The sequence below is a fragment of the Elaeis guineensis genome, chromosome 2 (assembly GCF_000442705.2).
Source record: "Elaeis guineensis isolate ETL-2024a chromosome 2, EG11, whole genome shotgun sequence".
Classification (NCBI taxonomy): Eukaryota; Viridiplantae; Streptophyta; class Magnoliopsida; order Arecales; family Arecaceae; genus Elaeis; species Elaeis guineensis.
Window position 1 is genome coordinate 116,389,712 of NC_025994.2, and position 25,892 is coordinate 116,415,603.

The 25,892-nt window shown below is 38.0% G+C and overlaps 2 protein-coding genes across 3 annotated transcripts; one reads left to right on the forward strand and one right to left on the reverse strand.

Annotated features, from left to right (window-relative positions):
- Positions 1 to 1,229: 1,229 nt before the first annotated feature.
- On the reverse strand, positions 1,230 to 3,035 carry LOC105036955 (dehydration-responsive element-binding protein 3). The gene has a single exon (XM_010912672.2). The coding sequence runs from the start codon at positions 2,725 to 2,727 to the stop codon at positions 2,047 to 2,049; it is 681 nt and encodes a 226-aa protein (XP_010910974.1). The 5' UTR covers positions 2,728 to 3,035; the 3' UTR covers positions 1,230 to 2,046.
- Positions 3,036 to 10,188: 7,153 nt separating this feature from the next.
- LOC105040856 (vesicle-fusing ATPase) lies at positions 10,189 to 24,452 on the forward strand. Of its 2 annotated transcripts, none has more exons than XM_029264360.2 (22): positions 10,189 to 10,530; positions 10,976 to 11,071; positions 11,154 to 11,238; positions 11,326 to 11,376; positions 12,223 to 12,393; positions 12,550 to 12,704; positions 12,806 to 12,914; positions 13,002 to 13,101; positions 13,186 to 13,241; positions 15,077 to 15,142; positions 15,218 to 15,300; positions 15,917 to 16,050; positions 20,312 to 20,522; positions 21,079 to 21,210; positions 21,289 to 21,349; positions 21,430 to 21,489; positions 21,651 to 21,709; positions 21,974 to 22,061; positions 22,362 to 22,484; positions 23,385 to 23,450; positions 23,884 to 24,067; positions 24,142 to 24,452. In XM_029264360.2, exons 1-21 carry the CDS (start codon positions 10,343 to 10,345, stop codon positions 24,031 to 24,033), a joined length of 2,244 nt encoding a protein of 747 aa, XP_029120193.2. In that variant the 5' UTR covers positions 10,189 to 10,342; the 3' UTR covers positions 24,034 to 24,067; positions 24,142 to 24,452. The 2 variants fall into 2 exon arrangements, with proteins under 2 accessions (XP_029120193.2, XP_010915893.2); XM_010917591.4 differs by having other exon boundaries at positions 23,884 to 24,063; positions 24,142 to 24,389.
- Positions 24,453 to 25,892: the final 1,440 nt, after the last annotated feature.

Sequence of the window (25,892 nt, forward strand, 5' to 3'; positions counted from 1 at the left end):
TGATATTTTATTATGACAGAAAGATGATTGATGGTTTGGTAAATTCTAAGGGGTAAAAAAAAAATTTGTTTGAAACTAATCATTGTTTAGATTGTCGTTGAGTTGATTTATGTCTTTATAGTTTCTATGGAATTTCCCAACTATTTTTTTTCTATTTATTTTTTAATATTTCTCTGGACAAAGGGCAAGCAGAAGTTTTGTGAACTTGCCTGTGCTCTAGCAAGACAAAATGCGTCACAATCAGTGTGGGCACGTGGCCCACGGTCGCAATTGGGTCAATTGAGTGGTTGGTGTGTGACGCACATGCTTAATTTGCTTCCACCGATCACCAGCAATAAATAATATTGTGTTAGAGAAGGATGGATTAACAGCTAAGAAACTAGGTATATTTATGCGCTAGTTTATTCATAATACGTTTAGTACAATATATGTCATTTTTGAAATAAGATTCTAACAGCATAGAACCATCCTCTAGGAGTAAATAGTGGAACCAAATTGGTCTTGGATTAGCTGGTTCTTCTTTTCTCGTTAAAGAGGCAAAATTTTTTATGTACCACAGATAGTATAGAAAATCCAACATGGATCACATCATTTTATATGATTGATTTATATGATCATTATTTTTTAATATATATTTAATATCTGTAGTTTCATTTTCGATTTGAAAATTTTGAATGATAAAATTACTTCTGCTTTTTGAAAAAAATTATAACATCTTATGTCTATATTATGGCATCCTGTCTGCAAGAAGTTATAATTTTGATGCAGAAACAAAATGTCATAATTTTTTTCAAAAAATAAAGATATTTTTGGCATTCAAATTTTCAAATAAAAAAATGAAACTGTAAATATTAAATATACATTGGAAAGTGGTTGGATAAAAATACTCTTTGCATATTATAACATCTTAAACCATATTATGACATCCTGCAGAAAGTCATAATTTGATGCAGGATGTCATAATTTTTTTAAAAAGCAAAAATATTTTTATCGTATAAAATTTTCAAACCTAAAATAGGACTGCAGATATTAAATGTGCATTGAAAAATAATTGCTATGTGATCAATCACATAATACGATGTATTTTACATAGAATTTTTATACCACCTGCGGTGTATAAAGAATTTCTCCGGTAAAGAGACGCCCCAACTTAGCTATGGAATGAGTCAAGATGGCAATCATTAGTTGTTAGTGTCTTTCTCTAAAAATGTTAGATATTGGATATTGCAAATGACCTATTGATGTAAGGCTGTAAAAGTGTACTTGGGAACCCAAAATGCTGCTTCAATTGCTCTCGCATCTACACATGCAAAGAACATGGAAAGAATCTATGATCACAAAATTCACCGAGCGGCGAGAATTAGACCAGACAACCGTTTCATCCCAAAGTATTTTTTATAGGGAAGCAATTAGACAGGTGAGAATTTGCAAAAAAGTATTAAGCATTCCACAATCTCATCATCAATATCCTTAAATTTTCCATAGCAGGAGAAAAGACCTTTCATCGACAAACCCAAGGACAGCAATCATATCATGTGTGTGTGAGAGTGAGAAAGGAGAAAACACTGTGACGGGCAATATGAGAGCAGAGATGAGTTGATTGCCATAAAAAGGAAGAACCTGAGGGAGAGGACGATGGTCAATTATTCACAGGAAAAGGGTAAAAAAAAAAAAAAAAAACATTCAAATGGAGTGACCAAGATCAGTCCAAATAGATGAGTACTTCCTTGCAGAGACATCTGATAAGTGATCCCAGAAACCAAGCCAATTTCCGTAGACACCTCAGGAGAGTAGATGTCGCTGCTGCTGAGGAAACACCAAGTACCCAAAGCCTAGTAGTTTTCTCACTGTCTTCACCCCAACAAAGAAAGACAGAGAGCATCCCATTTCTTTTCTTCTCTTAATGTCCCCCATTGCTTCTAAAAATAACAATCTACAGTTAATTCAGTCACAATGGCCGACGGTCTCGTAAACAGACACACATAGTTATATGGAAATTAAGCAAATGGGGGATAGAGAAGAAGAAAAGAAAAGGATTTTGGGATCTTAGCAGTCCCTCAAGAGAGCTCCGAGGCCGGTCGGAAGGGCCCCCTCCGATGGCCCCCCCGCTGCCCACGCGCTGTCGGAGAAGAACCCGTTCTCGTCGGCGCCCTCCATCCACGGCGGAGAGTACACCCACAGGTCCGGCGAGTCATGGAGCACGAACTCGCCGCCACCCGACTCGGCCGAGTGGAAGAACCCTTCCCCGAGTCGTGGCAGCTCCACAATCTCCCCCAGCTCGTCGGAGGACTCGTCGGGCCGGGCGGCGGTGGTGGCGGAGGGGAGGTCCATGGTGGCGGCGCGGGCGGCGGCGGCCTGGACGTCTCGCGGGGAGAGGGTGGCGGGCCGGGGGAAAGAGGCGGCGAGGTCGGGGAAGTTGAGGACGGCGGCGGCGCCCTTCACGCTGAGGGCCGCCACGTCGTGGGCCCGCGCCGCCATCTCCGGCGTCGGGAAGGTCCCGAGCCAGATGCGCGACTTCTTGCGGGGCTCCCGGATCTCCGACACCCACTTACCCCAAGCCCGCATCCGCACGCCGCGGTACACCGGGTGCTTGGTCCCGTCCCTCGCCCGCTTCTCCCCGCCGCCGCCCGTTAACCCGTTCTTCTTCGGAGACGGCGACGGCGAGGAATTGGACGACGATGAGCATGACATTGAGTTCCTGCTGGTCTCGGTTTCGGAGGCGGCCATTTAAATAATTCGACTCCGAAACGAAACGGCTTCAGATTATCGGGAGCGGAATCATTAAAATGGTTATCTTCTGGGAATTCGTGTTCAAAGGCGGCGGAGGAGACGTTATTGGGGTCAATGAGGAATGGGCATTTGGATTAGAGATAGGGAAGAGGAGGAGGAGAAAAGGCAAATGGGATTCTCGGTTCTCCAAGCGCTAGAAGTGGTGAGATAGGTTGCTATGTGGGAACTTTTGATTGGAAAGAAACAGGATAGCTTTTCTTTTCTTTCTTGTGGAGAGAGAGAGAGAGAGAGAGAGGGAAGGGGGAGCGGCTCAATGAGAGGAGGATAAGGGTGGGGAGGATGGGAAGGGGTTTTATTAGTAGTAGGGAGTGGAAGGTGGTGCACCTTCTTAACCGAGCTGGGCAGCGGATCAGTAACCAAATGAGCCACGAGCTGGCCATTTTTCCTGTGGGGATGGGGAGTTGGGTCCGTGCCAGGCTCGGTCAGTTTGCTGGATGCTATCCTTTGGCACAAAGACAGTCTCGTTCTCTTGTGCCTTGTCCACCGACCTTTAATCCTTCCTTTCGTCATTTTCTTCTACGTTATTCCAGTCCAACCCTATTTTTATTCATTTCTCTCTTCCAACTTCCACAGTTCTGCATCCTTTTTAGAGCAGCAAACGATAACTTAGCTTTCCACCTAGTGGTGATGTCTCTTCGTTAATATTTATTTGGCAAGATGAAATCAATGAACTCTTTTCCTTTTGCGTGAATAGCTATAGGAGCGCTGCCAATCATATCAAAAGAAGAAGAAGAAGAAGAAGAAGAAGAGAGAGAGAGAGAGAGAGACATGCGCGCAGGAATTATTAACGTCTAAAACTGGAGGAAACAAGCTTAAGCATGATCATGGTGGTGTCCCCAGTCTTTTTAAACGAGCGTCCAACAATTTCTTGAGTCGAATACAGAAAACACTTGATGAGATTTGAATAACTTATTTGGAGGAGGGTGCAGCAGCTGGAAGTCATCGCATGAGTTTCGTCCATGCTGGTTCTTTTTCTTCTTTGTTGCAGATGGTCCCAATAATGTGTAAACCCTTATCCTTGGGCCCGGGGTTTTGTTTTTGGCTCAAACAGTACTTAATGACGTTGGGTGGTAAAGCTGTCATTCTCCATCAACTTCATATCACAGATACGAAAGAACAGCGAGATCCCTTCTAAAAGCTTCAGACAGTACCATGGTCGATAAGGATACTTCGTCGCTGTTCATCTTTTTCATCCACCTCACAGGAGAACCTCACTAGTACTCCCACTGGTCTTTTTTTTTTTTTTTTTTTTTTTTGAGGTTTTAACCATTCCTACTGGTGTTCCACAGTGATGGTCCAAGATAATAATAAGTTTGTGCCTCGGCCCCTAGCGTGCCATTCATGCTCTCAAAAGCTTTTCGAGGACATTAAGAGCATACAAAGGACATTAATTTGATTCAACTCATCAAGTCGAGCAATCGACACATCTTGTCAAGCCAAAAAAAAAAATGCTCCTCGCCCAAAGCATTTTGAGGCCTCATTTCGATCCCAGAAGGGTTATAAAGTTCCATCAATATTCTCCTTCACATGTTGCTAGTAGGACCCTTTGCAAGACAAGAATCAAATAAGACTTCATTTGTCCCCATCACTCCACCCCATTGATTGCAGTAGTTCAATTACGCTTGCCGACTTTAACCTGCTGGCCTTGTTAGCTCAACAATCTGTGGTGAAGGTGCATTCGTGGCCGGTATTTACATTAATTGTGCCTTTGTCAAGTAGCTTTGTCACAACAAATGAGTTGTCCGTATTGGTGTACAGAAGAATAGCTCACTAAGGTAATTGGCAGTCAAGCAGATGGCTAAATTAAGATCCCAATACCAATTCCTTTCGCCTCAGGCATCATGAAACTGGTCATTTCGGCACGAGGGGCATGAGCCTGACTCCTGTTTTCTCGGAGACTGAAAACTGCCAGAGCTGAGGATAGAATGAAGCAGTATCAGCAATACTTTTGAGCTGTGCAGTAACTTCTATAATTGCCGTCCTTCATGTCATCATGTGGTTCCAGATCCAAGGTGGCCACATGGAAGGGAGGTTCCATGAGACAAGGGATATGTTAGGAATGTTCAGGCTTGGGATCATTTAAACGGTGGTACTGGTGCAATCACATGGAGCTGTATCACATGGAAGAGACGCTGTGGATACAGTCTGGGAATAACAGCATCACAATAGCTTGGCTCTGTGCAAGCAAATTGGAGTTTCCTGAGGTGCAGTTTTAGTGAAATTTGGGATGATTAGTTGTGGCTGAGACTGGTGCAATAATATTGTTTGGAAGATCGAAATGGAAGATTTTGTCCAGCATTAATGATAAGTGTGCATTGAGGAAAAATTATGCTCATTGGATCATGTGGTTGTGGTTTTTTAAGCATCACGTATAGTGTAATAATATATAAAATGAGGAATAGTACGGTGCATGTGATTATTACAAGTTGTTTGATTGAAGGTGCTAGCTGGCATGCTTGAAAGATCTCTTGGTGGTTGTACCAGAGACATGAACTTGAATCTTGGCTTCATAGAGGTTTCAGAGTTTCAGGAATTAGGACTGGGGGAGCCTAGGAGGGTGCTCTCGTGATTTAGCCCATTAACAAATAAAAATATGTCAAATTTAACATTTGGGCCTTCCACACAGAAATCGAGAAGCCCATGTATATCCGTACATGAAGAGATTGTGGATGCACCCAAATGCTACTAGTTTGCATCCTTATACAAGTGTCTGCGAAAGATGTCATTAAGCACTTCTCATGACAGTTGCAAACTTCTCACCTGCTACACTAGCATTTACAAAAGCATAAAATGCGAAGGAGAGAGCAAGGGATGACACTAACCACCCGCAGGCTAAGGATGCTGCATGATGTATTCATATTTTGGTAACACATTGCATCAATTCATTTAAAGAGAAGCTCACTGATTCATGGCTTCATGACACTGATGTTTTCCTTCCCTCTCCCATGCTCTTAGCCTCTTAAGTTACGCCAGTCCCATAAGCCAAGGCTCACATGGGCATGGATTGGGCACAATAACAATGTTTGTGTGCCCACACCTGAAACCCATAGAAGTTATAGTCCCATTATTGAGAATTTGGAGTAGCACGGCTGGCACTTCAAGTCCCTGATTGTTTTCTAATACGCTTGAGGCCACACATTGCATTCATTAGGCGAAAGCCCAAGCTGATGGCGGGCAACGAAGTAAATGAAACAGGCTTCATAGTTCATACGTAGTCAAGTCTACATTTCACAGTATCGTCGCTATTGTAAAGCTAAAAATGGCAAAACCGAGATATTCATCAGACTTTATAGCTCATTTAGAATATGTACCTTAGGTTAATTAATATGTTACATAATTATGCGTACAAAAGTCTAGACAAAGCCCATCAATATATGTACAAGCATGTGTATGTACAGCGTTGGTGAGCCCACTAACAAAAGCCATGGTAAGTCACATAATTATAGTTGTGTGTGGACATACGAATGAACAGATTAGTGGCACCTTACTAAAGACTGCATTTAGTTTTCAAAGGGATGCATGATTTCTGAATAAATTGGATGACTGGTCATGGGGCTTTTCCATCTACCAGTTTTCCTCATGCACATGGCTTAGCAAACTTGAGGTGATATGTCAAAACTTAATTCTTTAATGCATTTGATGAGCCAGTGGAGCTGTGGATAGGATCATTTTACTGAAACTGAATTTCTTATTTCACTAACACACAAACACACACACACATACAGAGTCTCCTTAGTATGTCCTCTAGGTTTGGTGGTGTATGCTGGAAATTATAAATAAAATATTTCTCCACATGATCTCTTCCATAGATTGCTAGTCCATTTGCAGCTTTGTTAGCTTCTCGAGAGATGAAATTGTAAGCTGAAATTTGCAAATCTGCCAATCATTGTACAATAAGTCATCTACTCTAACATGGTGATGGCTTGGCAAGTTGTGATCTGGGCCGACCATGCATAGATTGTATTGACTCCCATCCCATGTATCACATCAAACCTCTCTTGCCAGATGGCATGAGGAGCTTTTGCATGATTAAGCAGCATGCTATATCATTAAATTAATTGCAGTGAGGATATATACAAAGGTTTAACACAAGGGGTAGATGTGATAAAGTTCAGTAGAACAGAAGAACAAGAAGAAAATAGGGAAGCAAGCACGAAGAGGTCTCATGTAGAAGAAAGACACAGAAAGTCTTTGCAAGGGTGAAGAACAACTCGAAGCAAAGAGTGGATTCCGATGTGCAGAACCTTCTCAGGAGGTGCAGTCGATTTGTGGAGTTGAGAACGAAGACAAGTGACACCAGATCCAATCCTGAGCTTCTGTTGTCTTTTGAGACCCAAGAACCTACCATTCTGTCAAACAATGTAGGATTTTCTGAAGAGTGGGGAAGATGGAACAACACCTACGCAAGAAGATCCTGTTGTTCCTCCCAGTCCAAATACTCCAAAACGTTGCCCAAATCAGCTGATCCCACACTCTCCTTTAAGAAGGGTTTGATCTTCTGTTTTCGCCAAGATGTGCACTGTGTATGCATCTTTCTTCTAGCAAGTTTTAAATGTAGTCCATAAGCTTTTCATACAAGGGCATCTGAGGAACAGATGATGGATCGATTCCTCATTCCTGGCACGTAACGATGAGCCCCCCACTTGCTAGCCATCCTTTCTTTGCAAGCACATCTCCGATGTAAGGTCGATTCTTAAGCGCAAGCCAAAGAAGATTTTAATCTTTTCGAACCGAGAGGCCACCATCCCCATTGAGATGGGCTGAAACATTTTCCTTAACGGCGCAAGAGTAAAGGTCGCTGAACAAATGAGCTAGAGGGACATGCCCCAACCCACAATCTCCCCAAAATCTGGTATTTCTACCGCTTCCAATATGAAAAGAGGTACAATTCCAGAAAGCATTGAGTTTTTTGCTAAGGTCACTCTAAATTGGGGAGAAGACCAAACATCCCTTAGATCTCATGCCGAACTTTCTTCTTAGTAAGAGTTTGTGATCAGATATAAATGGTGATATCTAGTTATGTATTTGTAATGTTTTCAAAAGATAATCAACCAATTGATTTGTTGGACTATAGCAGATTAGAGCATAGATATTTTGTGCTTGGAAAAGTGCTTATCAGCAGGTTTCCAATTTGACTTGCAATTTCAAAATTTTAAACAACAGTGCTAAAAAATGATTCATGGTCGGTGAGTTTCCAATTACACATCCAATTTCAGAAATTCAAATATAAGGACATGATCATTTTATGGAGTTGGCATTAAGCTGTAGTCTCTGAGTGATGAATGTTACTCAATTGAGCGATCGGTCTGCATGCAATTAAGATCTTACTATATGGCAACCTCCAGGTAATTTTTGATGGCTAACAAAACTTTTGGCAGATATGAAACATAAATCAAGAAATCAAATGAATAACCAATAAACATAGCAAATCACATCATAACTCATGATAAGTGCACACTCGGTGGGTTAATTTTGATTATTGACATAATTGGTTGGGTTTCACACATATAATCACATACTAAGGTGGATGAATTTTACATGGAAACCAGAGATGTTACTTCCATTATGTAGGTCATAATTCCTATCTGATTTTCTTTTTAATTTTTTTTTTATCAAAACTTCTCCAAGCGGAGCATAATACCAAGAGCTGAACTTGGTGTGATTTTGAGAAATCATGCACAGAAACTTCTTTGAAGCCACATAGAAGATGTATTTGGACTGAACATATACTCTCTCATCTTTCCCATGACACGAGCTTAAGAACTTTTCAGGATGGGTTTATTTCTAGATCATCGTTTAGAAACAAAGACAGTCTACAAAAGTAAGAAATGGAAAGAAAAGCAATGATGGTTTAAAGGCGTTTTCTTTTTTGACAAGTTAGACATTTTTTAGTCTAACCCATCATTTTCTCTTTGACAAAAACAAAATTTGTGATCAAAGAACTAATTCTAGTGCTGATATGCGTTAGAGAGAACAAGGACTTTCAGACAAATACAATCAAGCAGCCTTCTGCACGTGGTTGGTCTTCAACATCCCTTCACCAAGATATTAACTTGGTTATGCTGTGACATATAGACTACTCTTTATCTTTGTATTGTAGCGTCGGTCTGATACGTTATTAGGAGATGAACAATGCGGCAGACTAGATTGCATCTTATATAATGAGCATTCTGAAGATTGGATCTAGAGACAGAGCGACACTTGCCTGTCGATCTTGCAGATCTTTCTAGACTGCTCTCAGACCTGAATGGTGTGACCGCCTAAATGTACCCCCTCCAAAAAAAAAAGCCATAGAATATTGTACGCAACCTTGAATTTTATAGCTATAAATTATTAGCAGAACCATGATCTTAGATGGATTTTAATTTCTTTCATACATATCTTACTTTAATAGAAATTTTTAATCTGATTATCTATTGCACAAAATTGCACTCGTCTTCACATTGCTTGGGATGGACTCGTGACTTAATCAAGGATATTAGCAGTCAGGTTGAAACTGGATTGAATACTAATATATCCATATTTATATTATTTTATTTTAAAAATATAGATACATATAGGGATATAAGTTGAATGCAAAAATCATATCCATATTAATTTGAAACTTATATAAATACAAATTGGATACTGCAATTTTGGATATTAATATGGATATTAATCGGATAATTACATTTTAATTCACAAAATTAAAGATATTACTATGTGAATGATAAATTAAGTTAAAAATATATTAAAATAAATATATTATTTTCTTAAAAATTCATGAATGTATATATAGTGAAATAATATAACTAACAGAATCGAACATTTAGTTATCAATCGGATAGTTGTCTATTCATATTTATATTTATTTTTTTTAAATAATATGAACATAAATATGATCATTGGATGCTGATACTGATAGATTCAAATTTGAAAGTAGATTAACATGGATATTATGGTCCACTTTCACCCTTGGCGGAGGCTAGCCTCTAACGGAGCATCTAAAAACAACTTCAAGCGCCCATATGATGATGGGCCCTAAACGACATCGTTGACGTGTCCGGCCCAAAAAATCCACTAAACAAAAAACTGAACCTCTGCTGCACACCAAACGCAACTCCAAATCATGCACCGTTCGCCACAAGCGAAAGCACCGTTCGCCAGAAAGAAGAAATTATTGCATGAACCAGGTCCAAATACACCAGCACAAATCACGGAGCATGCATGATAGATATCGTGCAATCGGAATTGATGACATACAAGGGGTATTGTGGCGTGTTATCCACCGTGGGATTTGGTCTACTTCTTTTGTTTTGTTTTGTTTTTTTTTTTTGCTAGAAAGCCACTTCTTTTGTTAGAGGGGCCGCAGCCGGTGATTATAAAAGCGGGTATATGTTCACAGCTCTTTCCGGCCTCCATTTATTTCTTTGAGTCGAAGGCATCGTTTCTTCTCTCTGAGTCTTCCCTCCCCACCTTCTCTAGGAGCCTCTGACGTCGGGCCTTCTTCTCTGAGTTCTCTCCCCCTTGGGAACCCTAGCTCCGGTCCGGCCTCCCCTTTTCTTTGCCTCCCATGGCGGGGAGATTCGGGTTCGGCCCCTCGTCGACGGCCGAATCCATGGTCGTGGTGAGCACGCCGACCCAGGACCTCGCTCTCACCAACTTCGCCTACTGCTCCACCGGCGACGTCCGCAAGTTCTCCACGCCCGGATCGAGCCTCGTCTTCACCCTCGTGGGGGACTCCGTCGTCCTCACCTTGCGATATCCTTTCTTGATCCCCTTTTCTTTCTTTTCTCTCTCTACCGATGTGAATGCCGGATCTCTGGCATTATCAATCTCTCTTTCGATTTGATTTTATTTCTTGAATTGTCGATTAGGATCGCATTTATTCGTTTTTCTTGAAATTTCTCGATAGGAGATAAGAAAATTTTCCATGAAAGGAAAATACGATTTCCCTTCCAAACTTGATTCGAGTCTAGGGTTTTGGTAAATTTGAGTCGTGTTCTAGAATGAGATATGTGCGATCAAAGCAGTGTAACCTGGATTATGATAATATTAATTTGCTTCAAATTCTGCTATTTATTTAAACATCGAGATGAATCGACTTCTTGGTATTCATTCAAGATGTGATCTGGATTTTCTTTTTGGTCCCAAATGTGATCTGTCAGTTATTCCACTATGAGGTAGATCCTTAACGAAGTCACACTGCTCATGAAAGCATTCGCGATGGTCATATCGCTTTGAATGCCATTCAACGTCGCTATACAAAAGTTTCTGCGGGCGACTCAATATCTGTTAGCAGGTTTGGCATGTTTGATTCTTGTATGTTTGATCCAATTTATTCGGCTCGTAACTCAAGGTTTCTTGGTGACTATGCATTTTAGGTTTGTTCCTCCTGATAATTTTAAGCTAGCATTGCTGACATTAGAGTTGGAATTTGTTAAAGGGAAGACTAACAGAACCGACCAAGTAAAGTTTTTCTTGAAATTCAGGCTCTCAATGTAATCTGTGCGTGATAGTTGGAATTCTGATATGCCAACACTGATTGCTTTGCAGTTAGATGCTGTTGTTCTTGCTCAACAACTTCGAAAAAGATTTATTGATCAGGCAAGACATCCTTATTTCTCTTGATTGTTACTAGTGCTGCAATTTCAACGCTTTTTCTTGCCTTGTGCTTTCCAGCAGTCATCTTGTGTGGTATTAGATTCATAGTCGTTCACATGAATCACTGATGCTTGTCCTATTTGATGATTTTGCTTAACACCCAGTATTTTTTTTCCTCTCTGTTGCACTTGAATTAATAAATCTACACAAAGTCTCGCTTCTTTCCACATTTCTGTAATTTATGCTCTAGACTTGATCTTTGTCTTGTTAATTATACACAAAGAGCTACTTTAAGAATCAATTCTGCAATTGAGGTTTTCTATAATCTATGGAAAACGTGAACTGGATTATTCATCTTGTAATAATCTGATAGCAAGATATCCCTCAAATTCTGAACATGGAAGGGTGAATTTACCGGGTTTGCTGGTCTAATGGTGAATCCGGCAACATGGAACTATTGATGCACCAATATCTTTGTATAATAAACCTTGCTGTCTAAATTTGGAGGACAGGTGGGTGCCAAGACATGCCCAACTTTTTTTTAAAAAAAAGCTTTGCAGCAGTTTCTTTTAAAAACATATATCAGATATTGTTAGGAGAAAATAATTTACATTCAATTTGCATAATGTTTACAAAGGTATGAGTTAAGTGTTCTGTGTTTCCCCTTTTTGTTTCTTCGGTTTTCTTATAGTAGTTTGAGTGTGTCATACCTCTGCAGGCTTTTTAAAAAAAATGAAAATAAAAAAAGCATGGGCATAACTAAAATTTGGTTTTGTTATGTATAATTTCATTAACAGGATTGAGTGCAATTAGCTTTAGGTTGTTGCTGAACTGGTCTATGGCTTGCAGGTTATGACAACTGGTCAAAGAGTGTCATTTGAATTTTGTGGAACAAATTATATCTTTACAGTCAATCAGGCTATGCTAGAGGGCCAGGAAGATTCCAAAGCCATTGAAAGAGGAATTATATCCAACGATACATATTTTATTTTTGAAGCTTCTCCAAACTCCGGCATTAAGGTCCTTACTCTCTGTAGCTGTTGTTTTCCCCCCACCCTCTAAATCATTAGCTCTAGATGGTTTATTTCTGCAAATAGTAGCTCTCAGGCTCTCACATGAGCGACATTAATTATGTTTGATGAGTCTGGATATCCAATGTGATGATTCTGCATGCAGATAGTCAATCAGCGTGAAGCTGCTAGCAGCAACATTTTCAGACATAAAGAGTTTAATCTTGAGAAGCTGGGGATAGGAGGACTGAGTGCTGAGTTCACAGACATCTTTCGAAGAGCTTTTGCATCTCGAGTTTTTCCTCCACATGTTGTTAATAAGTATGCCTTAAATTTTACACTAGCAAATTTTATATTCCAATTTTCTCACACTGTATACTTGAGTAATATTTTGATGCTTATCTGATGGTTGTGCACTGCAGATTGGGAATTAAGCATGTCAAGGGAATGTTGCTTTATGGGCCTCCTGGAACTGGCAAAACTCTCATGGCTCGTCAGATTGGGAAATTATTGAATGGAAGGGAACCCAAGGTTTACCTCTATTTTAGACTTTGGAATGTTCTGTCAAAGGATCAAGCATCTTATTATTAATTAAGGACCTGATCTGTAACATTTTAGATTGTTAATGGGCCTGAAGTGTTAAGCAAATTTGTTGGAGAAACAGAGAAGAATGTGAGAGATTTATTTGCTGATGCTGAGAATGACCAAAGGACCCGAGGTACATAGATCCTATGATGTGTCATGTGTATAGTATGACTTTCCAGTATTCTTTTAGTATTTTATGTTTTCCATTTATTATCAGGTGATCAGAGTGACCTACATGTCATCATTTTTGATGAAATCGATGCTATTTGTAAGGTAGACATCTAATTACCCTACTTTTCTGCCACTGCATTTCCACTTTCCATGTAGTCAAGGGTTGAGCATCACCTCATAGATAAGTTCCAATGTAAATTGTATTATTCTGTTGCAATTCAGTTGATATATGCAGTTATATTCTCTAGTGGTATTGCCCCAATGCTGCAAATATGCTGCTATTGATAATATTCAAATGCAGTTAATAACTATTTTTGACTTGTTGTTTGATAATTTAACTTCATAGATACTGGATTCAGTGCTTTCGTATATGTGATTATTGCAACTGACGAGTCCATGCACCCCACTTGAATTTTTTTTCTGCAGGATACCATGCAAGGGTCATGCAACCCCTATGAAATATGTATGTATGAGAAGATAGTCAATACCGTGATTATAAGTTGACATAGGATGTTTCTACGGGTCCAAGTGATGTTATGTGGTATGGGTGATACTGTACTATTATAACTAAAACTATTGGTTCTTAAATATCTATTGAGTAGGTGTATACTTGAAAAGAGTATCCGGAGGCAAAACTGTACTAGTAAAAAGGGTATGCAACCAGACGATGACAAACCAGTGTTGTAAAAGATATGTTATTAATGTGTATGGTATAAGTAGAATTGCATGAGAGGACTGAAAGGTATATTTTAGGAGATGGACAAATTAATGGAAGAAATTCTGGGGAGCTGGATATTTTAGGGAAGATGATAAGGCATGTGAGAAGTTACGTGAGTGGGAAAAATATAAACAAAGATAAGAGTTGCAAACTTGAGTTAGCACTCTCAAATGCACACAAAAACTAAAAAGAGCACTACTGAGTCATTGACTGTCAAGTCGGTGTTGTGTTGTTATAGTCTTAAACATTTTTGTTCTCTTGGAGTAGTTGTTGGGACACCGACATACTATGAACTTATGCCAGGAGGTTACAGCATGACTTGGTCATTGGTTGATCCACTAGGTTCTTGATGAGGAAGAACAAAACCAGAAGAAGCCCAAAGGATGAAGTATTGAAATTTAGAAGGGGAAATCATATATTAATGAGAGCTAAGTTGCTCAACGAGGGAGAACGGATCTTACAATTGGATCAAATAAAGATGTTCTGTTTAAGGGTGGTTAGGTATGGGGGTCTAATTCAAGTGTATCTGATTAAATGTCAGAGGAGAGCTGATCAGCTGGGCCTCTACACTGGGAGACATCATAATTCAACACTAAAGACCACAAAGCTATCAAAATAATCACAAACTTTGATGTGGGTGTAGGGTGCATTTGGATAAGGGGCCTGGCTGGAATTGGAGTTGTCAAAGCTAGCTAATTAGCAATTTTAATCAGCTTAGAACTTTATTAATGCTTTATAAGTTTTCATTTTTGTTGTGCTTAATTAACAAGCAGATTACGTTGGAATAGTGATTGCTTCATCTGTAGCTCACAAACTATGTAGCCCTTTTTCTTTTTTTGGATTTTTTGTTATCTTATGATTTTCCCAGAATCTATTTTTTTGTGTGTGCATGTTATAGGATTTGATACATGTGTTTACATATGTGAGAAAAGATTACCACAGATTTTAGAATTGTCCGACATTGTTACTGCACATTTTACTTACCATTAACTGCAGGAATGGGATGTAAATGTCTGCCAAAGATCTTTTAGTATGAAAATATTTGCTTGTATATCAAGGGTTGTTAAAATTTGCTGCTTGTATAAAATGTTGTCTGAAACATTGTATTGATGTATATCGGTTCATCATGACAACATGTTTATGTGCAATTATGTACAGAAATTTGTAATTGTTGATACATCTGGAATTTGTTATTAATATTTTGAATTGGAAACCGCAGTCTAGAGGGTCGACGAGGGATGGTACAGGAGTACATGATAGCATAGTTAATCAGCTTCTTACGAAGGTGAATTGTCCCAATTATTACTCTTTGGCTTCATCATTTGTATTCTTGAATACTAACCGAGTGACTGCATTTTAGATAGATGGTGTTGAGTCTTTAAATAATGTGTTGCTTATTGGAATGACCAATCGGAAGGACCTGCTGGATGAAGCCCTCTTAAGGTCAGTTTCTTGCCTTCGCTGGATTGTCTAATTTAGTAGCTTGCATGCAATGCATCTATAATTAACTTCCTAGTTTCTTTTGCAAGAATATGATAGATCATCAACAAGGATGTTTAATTATCAGGTGTGGTATTCATCAAAATTAGCCACATCGGCGGCTCATGCTGTAATATGTACATATTGTATACATGCATACATACAGAAGATGCATGTTCACAAATGCTTATGGAAGCTAGAGAAATTTGAAAAATGACCATGACAAAAGCTTTGACGTTTCTAGGAGACAAACCAATTTCTGGTTTATATTTTGTTTCTTTGCTGTATAAACAGTTCAACAGGATTTGATTGTTAGTTTCTTTGCTGTACATCACTTTAACTGGATTTGATTGTTACACGTGCTCTGATATGTGTTGTAAATGTGGGAGAAGTTGGTGGGGGCCTCTTTATTCTCAAATGCTTCATGCGGATAAGGAATTTTCAAATTTTGTTGCTTCTGATTCCTTCTAGTTGGTGTGGAAAATATTTGCCAGTTCTCTTATCATATCGTTCACATTCTTTCTTGTTTTTGCTTGTACTTTTTCTGTACTGTGAATATTTTGATGTGTTCCACATGCAGACCTGGACGCCTGGAGGTTCATGTTGAGATTAACCTCCCTGATGAACATGGTCGTTTGCAAATTCTTCAAATACATACAAATAAAATGAAAGAAAATTCTTTTCTTGCAGCAGATGTGAACCTTCAAGAGCTTGGTATGTGCTCATACTTTTCCCTTGACTCTTTTATAGCATGGCACTTGATTGGTCGAGACTTATTCATGAGGGTGACATTTTGTCAAATTATTAAGGGTGTAGAAATCAAGTTAAAAGTTGAAATATTATATCATTTCCTATTTACATATATGAATCCTTTGGCACATTTATTGAGGGAGTCTGGCCATGCAACCATAAGAAATGAAAGGCTTTGTGGATATGTATCATTTTCCCCTTGAACATGGCAAAAAACATGGAGAATTTCTATACTGGTGTTTTGGCACATGGAATGCATGTGCACAAGATTTGAGTGAAAGGAGTCTGCCCATATGGTGGTCACCACCCATGCACTCGTGTGCATGCAAGCACGGTACAAAAATGGAGCATTTTTCGTTTACATATACTAGTGTTTTGGCATATGCAATGCATGTGCATGGAAGATTCAAGTGAATGAAGCCTCAAGAATACAAAGGAAAAGGAAAAGGAAAAGAACATGTCCGAATCTGCCTTACCCCTTCTCTTGGGAAGCTTGTAGCCTAGTTAATACAAAATGTTGTGGTCTGAGTCCTGCGGACAGTAGAATGTGCATGCTGGACTGTTTTGGTTTTAAATGTATAGTAGACATTATATTTTATCTTGTTTGAAGTCCAGCTACAGAGAAGTCCCAACCACAGAATTGGCAATCTAAACATGAAACCTTCTAGCATTAAAATATTAGATTACAGAGTCCTGCCTAGCTGTCCCTGCATTAAATATTAGTGGTGCTATGCAACTCTGTTGATTAAATCATGTGGCAATATAAAAGTGAAAAATGTTCCTAGCAACACTGCATTGTAGATGTAATAGGGGCATGGACCGCATTGGGCAGGCAGGCATGTTTGTGGGCATGGGCACGGGTGTGTGGACACCCACATACTTTCTTTTTGGGGTATGGTAAAGAATCTGTAAAATCATACCAGGGATCCAGAATTTCTGCTGGTAAAGAGGACACTTACATTTTTTTAAAAAAAATATAAATACAGGATAGGAAGAGATGACACCAGCCAAAAAAAAAAAAAACACACACTTGAGATTGTATGGTGATAGCTTTTAGATTGAGAGATCGTCCTTCTACAAGGGCACTAAATTTATACCTAAGAATAATTATTGGAGGAAGAGATCTAAAAGAACATGAATAGAAGTTTGGAGGAAGGATATTATGAAGCTTGTATTTGCAAAAAAAATATGATTATTGATAGGTTTTGCGTACCAAATACTATTATATTGATTTCAGGTTTATGAGCATATTTATGTCAACGGGATATAATCACAGAAAAAATCATCAATAGTTGCTTTTTGACATTTTAGCACCTTTGTTCTAAATTTATAGTACATCGCATATCTTTCTACTTTAATTGCTACATTGTTACTATGAGTTGATGTTGATGCTATTCACCATTTGATTAATATATTGTTGTTGTGAGTGGAAGTACTGTTTAATGTTGAACTGAAATATTCGTGCAACAGTTTGAGGATTATGGTTCATAAAGCACTAGTAGTTATTTTGTAGAACAGCTGCCTGGTTACTTGGGAAGTATCTCCTGCTAATCACATATTACATAAACTTGCTTGTACTGGTGTTTTCCCTGGTGTGCATGTGGACTTCCTGGATGATGTTGACTGCCTAATAAGTGCTTAGTGTCCAATTTCACACCTAGTTCATACTGGGTATTGCACAGATTTTAGTGTGTATTGCACAGATTTTAGTGTTTCTTGTGTATCATATAGTAGATCACTGTAAGTCATTGGTACAGGTTAAAATAATCATTTTATTCTCTTACTAGGTTATGTATTTATAGTTGCTCTGTATAGGTGTACCATTATATATTGTACATCTTTTGGATTATTTGGACCTCTATTGCAGTTTATGGTATTCGGTGGCTGTTGTATTTAGTGCTAGATAATTTGCTCATGGCGACTATACTTTTTCAGCATGCATAACTATCCATGCTCATATTCTTTTTTGGAAGTTAAAATTATTGAAGCAATTTTTTATAGTGCATTGCTAAAACGTTGATGAGTACTCGTTATTGGACATTAATTTTATGACTGTTGAACGTTGAACTTCTAAGGCTGTGTTTGGTGCAGCTGAAGAGATTTTTTGGGAAAAATGAGAACAAGGGTGGAATAGCTATTCCAGCCAGATCTGCTTGTTCCTGAGTGTGGACATAATGATTCCAGGGGGGACAATAACATGGAATAAGGCCTTTTTTTCCCTTTAACCTTTTCTACATGGGCAAATATATGTTCAACCCTCAGGATATCTCAAGCAGGAGTAAAAGTTTTCAGCCAAAAAAAACAGAAATAGTTGCTCCAAGAAAATTGCTATCTCCATTCATCATTTTCTTGTTCACAAATCAAACACCACTTCTGCAAGCACATAGCCATCCAGACTTTATGTTGAGGCAGTTGTCACCCTTGCACTCTGACTACTTTTTGACAAGAGAAAGCACCTGGTATCTAATTTAAATGGGAAGAAATGAGCATGAAGCTTGGAGTTTGAATTTTTCATCCTAGATATGTTATAAAGTTATAATTGTCGGTATTTTCTCAATTTTTCAAGTGAAAGAATAAATGGATGAGGATTTTCTCAATTTCTAGCATTAAAGGTATGATGTGAAAGTGAAAGCATGTTACTTGGGTGTTATTTATACAACTAGTTGCCAGTGATCCTAAAGAGTTAACTTCTAAAGATAGCTAGCTCTACCATTATGCTTTTGAGGCAGTGAAGAGAGTGCAGGTAAATAATATGTGATGCTATTAGTTAGCATGATAAGGTGGGTGTGTGCTAAATATATAGGCAAGAGGAATATATATATATATATATATATATATATATATATATATATATATATATATAATCATGCATATCTTCATTTCTCCAACCTTCAAACACCTTAAGCTGACATGGCAACACTTCCACTGCCATAGAATGACATGTACTTCATATTTGTGTGTCCTGTGGAAAAGCTGACTGTTATTGGTAAGTCAAGGACACTTTTAGTTTTGTTAAAATTGTGCTTCCATGGTCCAGATACTTCAGATTTATATAATTTATCACTTGGAATAGTATAAGTTGAAGTGTATCGCTTGCAGTCTTGCATCCACAAACAAGGCAGAACATAAAGTTCTGTGCAAAGGAGTATCATCATTTGAGATGGAGTTTTGAGCTTTCTTAGAATGCTTTCCTAGCATGAAATTCTGATCATAGAGCGTCAAGGGGTTTCTTTCAACTGATGCTGTGCTTTAATGTCTGCAATTTTTTTTTAAAAAAAAAAAATCCTACAGTTGAAGTGTCCGGTAGCAGATGATACCATAGGAGTAATAGGCTAAGGTTTCCATGAGGGGTTGGCAACCGGAAATCTATGAAGCGTCGATTGAAGTTGCCAGAACTCTGGACATGAGAAAAATGACTGCTGCTTGGAACAAAGGGAAAATCAGACTCATAAATCTAGTGATGAAACTGAGAATATTTTTCCTGGATATAATGATGGCTTATTGTGTTTTTCACTTAGTTACCAGAAGTAGTTGTGGATTCAGGTGCAGGTGTGGGGAATATAGTAACTGGATTGTTGGTTGAGGTATGAGATTTTTGGGAGATTCTGAAGTAGGTGTTTCACCCTTGAGGAAGTTTCCTGCTCCTAAGTTTTTTCGATATGGCAAGGCTTGCATGCTTACAGGCCTTTTTCTTTGCTTTTGTTGTCAGGGTGGTAAAGCTACTGCATTAGCCTCGGTTGGTCTTAATAGATGAACAAGTGGCTGTTGATATTTCACACATTTGATCATAGTAGACTTGTGAGACAGGATATCTGCATTAATAGTATGCTTGATGAGTAGGGTAGTGGCTGTGGCCGTTTTGGTGTCTCTGCTACCTTTCTCACTTCATTGAGTGACCTTAATCGCTAAATGTATATTTTGTATTTGATGGACACTTTTTTGACAACAATGGAAGTATGTGCTAGCACTTAACTTGAGCTTCAAACAGTTTGACACTAATTGCACTATATTTTCCATGGTTCTATCTGAAATGAAAAATTTTATTTGCAATTCCCATCCTACAGCTGTGCAAAAAAACTGAAGGCATGCACTTGCAAAGGACTTGCTCTCAGCTTAGGGATGATTAAATGCAGAGAAGCATATATCAGATCTTGTGGATGTAAAATAGAGTTATATGTAATGGGGCTTTGTGATTACTAAAGTGCTTATCCATATCTTGATGCAGCTGCACGTACGAAGAACTACAGTGGAGCTGAACTGGAAGGTGTTGTCAAAAGTGCAGTCTCATTTGCCTTGAATCGGCAAATAAGCATGGATGATCTTACTAAACCTTTAGATGAGGAGAGTATAAAAGTTACGATGGATGATTTTTTGTATGCTTTGCAAGAAATTGTCCCTGCATTTGGTGCATCCACAGATGATCTTGAACGATGCAGGTATCGTCAAGTTATTACTATCAATAAATTTTATGCTTGGAAATTTACTTAAAGGATACTCTTGTTTTGCATCAAAATCCACACTGGATAGAAATGTTCTGTAGCGTAATAATTATTTTTGTAGATGTGGAAGTAAACTAAATGAGTTTTCCAGTACATTTTCTATGTGACAAGGTTGATGGTCTAAACATACTATTTGTTTCAAGAAACATGCATTTTTTTATTCAATATTAGTTGCATGAAGCTTGCTCCATAGTTCAAATGTAATATTTTTGGTCATTTGGTTTCACAGCCAGTCTAAACAGTTGTAAGGTTTATTCATTGGTGATCTTTTGATGTCATTGAAATTTGAACTGGAAAGTATGTTTACCATGTTTTCCAATATCAGTCTTGGATTACATTTGGGTTGTTCAGTTAGCTTCACAAAATACAGGATATCAAATTATGAGACATCCTTATCATTTCAAAGTTTGTGTTCATGCGTGGTTATGAGAAGTGTATCTCTGTCATGTTTTTGGGACATATCATTATAACTTGAACCATAAATGGCATGCAGGCTTAATGGTATGGTTGACTGTGGTGAGAGGCATAAGCACATCTATCAAAGAGCTATGCTTCTTGTGGAGCAAGTTAAAGTAAGCAAGGGCAGCCCACTAGTTACTTGCCTTCTGGAAGGGCCAAGCGGCAGGTAGCTTATCATATACCTGCTCTTTTCACCTCTCTTTGTTGCAGTGTGTATGTTATCTGATGAAGTTTCTATTGTCAGTGGTAAGACAGCAATGGCAGCTACGATTGGCATTGACAGTGATTTCCCCTATGTCAAGATAGTAAGCATCTTCTCATTAGGATGATCCACCTTTTTAAGTTTGCTTGTTCCTGATGATATGACACCTTATTGTGACTATAGATCTCAGCAGAAACAATGATTGGTCTCAGTGAGAGCAGTAAATGTGCACAAATTGTTAAGGTTTGTTTCTAATTGAATTGGCCTATTTAATTTTATATATGTTAAAAGGAAATCTTGAAATGTTTCTTGCCGTTTGCAACTGAACTAGCTAATAAGTTGATGTCTTAATGGTTTTTTCCTTTTTGCGTACTAGAACTGATTTGTATTCTTTTATGATGTAGGTATTTGAGGATGCCTACAAATCTCAATTAAGCATCATAATTCTGGATGACATTGAAAGGTAACTCCTAACTTATGTAACTATTGTTGATGTGCTAAAGTTACTGGAGAGAAAAGAATAGTCAGTCCCCTATTTTTTTATATACAAATTGCAAATTGCACGAAACATAATTGGTCGCCCACCTCTAAAACATGGTAAGGAAAGTGCCCTTGCCCTCTAGGATAGTTCTAATGTTCTGTGAGAATTAAATGCTATGCATATTTACACTATGATATTTCCTGATTATTCTTTATGCATGACAGTTCCGCATATTCTATACTTCAGGTTATTGGAGTATGTTGCTATAGGGCCACGCTTTTCAAATTTGATTTCACAAACATTATTGGTGCTCCTGAAACGGCTTCCTCCGAAGGTTCTTATTTCTTCCATTTCCTTCTGCTCATTCTTTCTGAAATGGTTGCTGCAAAAGCTTAGCAAATCAAGAAAAGAATTATGAGATCAAATATACCTAAGCTTTACCAGTCGTACTTGCATATATCCGGTATCATGGAACAATACTATTAAAAATTTTTGAGTTTTCTTAAGGTATTTTGGCCAGAATTTGCCGAGTCTTTCATTTGCTTTTCGATGTTAACAGTTCTTGTTCTGTAAACTGCAAATAGGGCAAGTTGCACCGGTCTTAACATGATGGATATGTTATACCCTCTTGCAGGGTAAGAACATGCTGGTAATTGGAACAACAAGTGAGGTGGGCTTTCTGGAGTCTCTTGGCATATGTGATGCATTCTCTGTCACATACCATGTTCCAACTCTAGACCAGGCAGACGCAAAAAAGGTGAGGAATATGGGAAGAAAGTTTTTTACTGAAAATAAGAAGGAAATGATTAGTGGATGTATAATGATAGAAGTAAAGTTTACCTGCCATTGGGATATTATGCATGTCAGGAGGGGTCTGTTTGATATTGCATTTGTTTTCTGTTTTTGTTTTCAAAATCGAAGAAGAAATTGAACTAGACTGGACAAAAGTTCTATGATATGATGCTTTCTTTTTCTTTGGTAAAACTTGTAAGAGTTTTTTGCAGCAACATATTGCCTTGTGTTCATACTCATCTGCTTAGAAACCAGATATTTTAGATTTGAATCTTGAGTGGTACATCTAAAGCAAGGAACGGCAGAAGTTCTGCATAAATACTATCTCCAATATCATCTCCATCTGGTATTCACTTATTTGCAGAGTAACAAAAACAGAAAATGATAACAATACCAAACAGGCCCAAAAATCATATGTTTATCGCTTTGTTTCTAGAAATGTAGTTGAAGTCTAACCATATCAGAGCCAGAGGTAAGTGACAACACCAGATATCTTGCTAGCTGGTATTGGTGCATCTAGTAAAACAACTTAGGTAACTATTCTGTAAATGTGGCATGCTTGATTACCATTCTTGAAGGTGGTCGCCAAGGTTGGGCTTCCATGACCTTTGAGATTTTGTTTTCCATGATGTGGAGGGTGATTTGCTAGGATCAGCTACTGTTTTTCCATAAAGTTAATATGGCATGCACAAGCTAGACTTCTAATATTACATGAGTTGGCAGCATTATAAATGTAACATTCAACCTTGAGAAATTTTGTTAGATTGACATTGTCTTGCAACTATGCAGTTATTAGTTCGGTTCTTTGAAATTTATGGCCACAATTTGCTCAGTAAGTTTAGCTCATGAAATCTCCTTTCTGCAGGTCTTGCAAGGGCTTAATGTATTTGCTGAAGATGATATTGATTTAGCAGCTGAAGCACTGCATGACGTAAGCTCAATTTCTCTAATTCTCGTGCCAACCCACCTATTTAACACACTCATCGATGAGAACTACAGGAAATAACTAAACTGTAATGATATTTCATGTTGGTTTGCTACTTAATATATTCTAGCTGAGCAATAATAGATAGTGAGATTTTGCTTTTGAGCAACCTGTTGGTGTGCAGTACTATGAACACCCACAATCCCTTTTGGATCATGTTGGTATTGCTTGAAGTGAAGTTGGCGAGTCTGAACCATCTGAAGTGTAAAGTCACTTCTGTAGATTCTGAACCCTTATGGTCACCTTGCTAAATGCAATGGCCCCAGTGAGCCTTAACATAGACAAACTGTTACATTGGTTGAAGCTGAGAATAACATCAACCTGTAGGAATGTTTGTTGATGTTGTAGTTGGTTCTTATCTTCTTTGGGATGTTTTCAGATGCCCTTGAAGAAGTTGTATATGCTTGTGGAGATGGCTGCACAAGGATCCACGGGAGGCAGTGCAGAGGCCATTTACTCTGGAAAAGAGAAGATTAGCCTAAATCATTTCTATGATATCTTGGGTGACATTGTGTCCATCCGACACTGAGTTTTTATATATTTCTCTGACAGCAGATAAGTAGGTATGATTTTCATGGATTCTTTTTTCCTTTCCCTTCGTCATGCTTTTGACTCTGACAATTTTCTTTTTCTCCAGGTTTTTTGCCCTGATGAGGGTGGTTGTTCCTTTTTATTCTGTTTTGCTGAATAGGCCTGAGCTTAAATCACTGTGGTAGATGAGCTCTGGTAATATTAGGGTGTTGTGTGTTCTGGTGATGCATTTTCCTTTATATTCTTTCAGTAAGAAGAACCAGTTTGCAGCACTGATATGTACTCATAATGCAAAGTTACTTGGAATTAGCGTTGCTTTCATATTATCATCACGACAGTTACATTCTGTTGCAACGGACGTTGTCACTTATATCAATATAATTTTGTGGTGGCAGAATTAATTGGAATTGTTTCACATATTGGGTTTGCTAATATCGTTATGTTATGACTCCATTTATGTTTGGTAAAGTTTAGGAGTTTTCATTCCAGGTGGGTTATGGGTTATATTCTCTAGCAATTAAAATGTGTAGTAATTAGACTTTCTTTCTTATTATTATCATGACAGTCGCGTTCTGCTGCAACGGACATTGTCATTTATATCAATATAATTTCATATGGTGGCAGAATTAGTTTATTGACTTTTTAATCTAGGGCATGAGCTGGACTTGTCTCGCATATTGGGTTTGCTAATGTCCTTTGTTTGTTGACTCCATTTATGTTTGCTAAATTCCAAGAGTTTTGATTCCAGGTGGATTCTGGGTTATATACTCTTAGCAATCATAATATATAGCTTGTGTGGATGTGGAACCCTGGAATTTGAAAAAGGTTTTCATGTTAAAAGAAATATAATCTCTGTAACAAAAAAAAGAAATATAATCCTTTTTTCAGAAAAAAGAATCATAATTCAAGTTAGTGGAATAATGCAGACTAAAAAAATAATTTAGATATTTTGATTTTTTTTCTTTTTTTCTTTCAGTTTGCATTAATCTGGCATAAAAAAAGTTTGGTGAAACATGATTGGCGGTGGTGGTACTGAAGGCTGGTTAACCTAGCCCCATAGAAAATAGTGAAGCTTGGATCACAAAATGGGTTCTGGTGGGTGAAATTTGGATACGGTCATGTAGCCCAATAAATAACTTCATAATGTTTGCATGCTTGTGCATATAAAACTTTATCGTAGCTTAATGAATGGGTCAGTCTTGAGTCAAACCCATGTTATATCTAATCTTCTTAATATTCCTGAATTCTTATATACTGCATATATATAGTATGTGTACATATTTGAATTATCAGGCTTTTGGATTAGAATATAGCTATATGCTGATCCAATAAAAATGGGATTGTAAATATGAAAGCTGACAATGATACGTAAGGTTATTGAAAATTTTTATTGCATCTATATCTGATTATTGTGGGATTGAAGGTTTTTGGGTACCGTTTACACCCTGAAACTATCTAATGCATTTAAATTTAAAACAGTCATTCTTAAGATGGTAAAATGTCAAGGATTTTCTAGATTTTTAAATATCGCATTATAAATTGGAATCTGATGAGAATAAAACCCTAACTTGATTCCAGATCCTATTGGCTTATCAGAGTCAACTTGGTTGCAACCCACAATATTGATTTCGATTGAAGGGTACTCTTTGTATGTGGTGTGGGTGTGTCACCTTTTATCCTTGTTTTAAAACTTGAAAGTTAAACGCAGCCTTTTTATATTGACCTCTGAAGTTTCTGGAACTGTTATATATTTGACATTTGCATTGTCAGTTAGCTTGTTAAGGTGATGTTTTTCACATGAATGATAAATAATCTGTAAATATCAGTTAGCTTGTTTAGGTGATGTTTTTCACATGA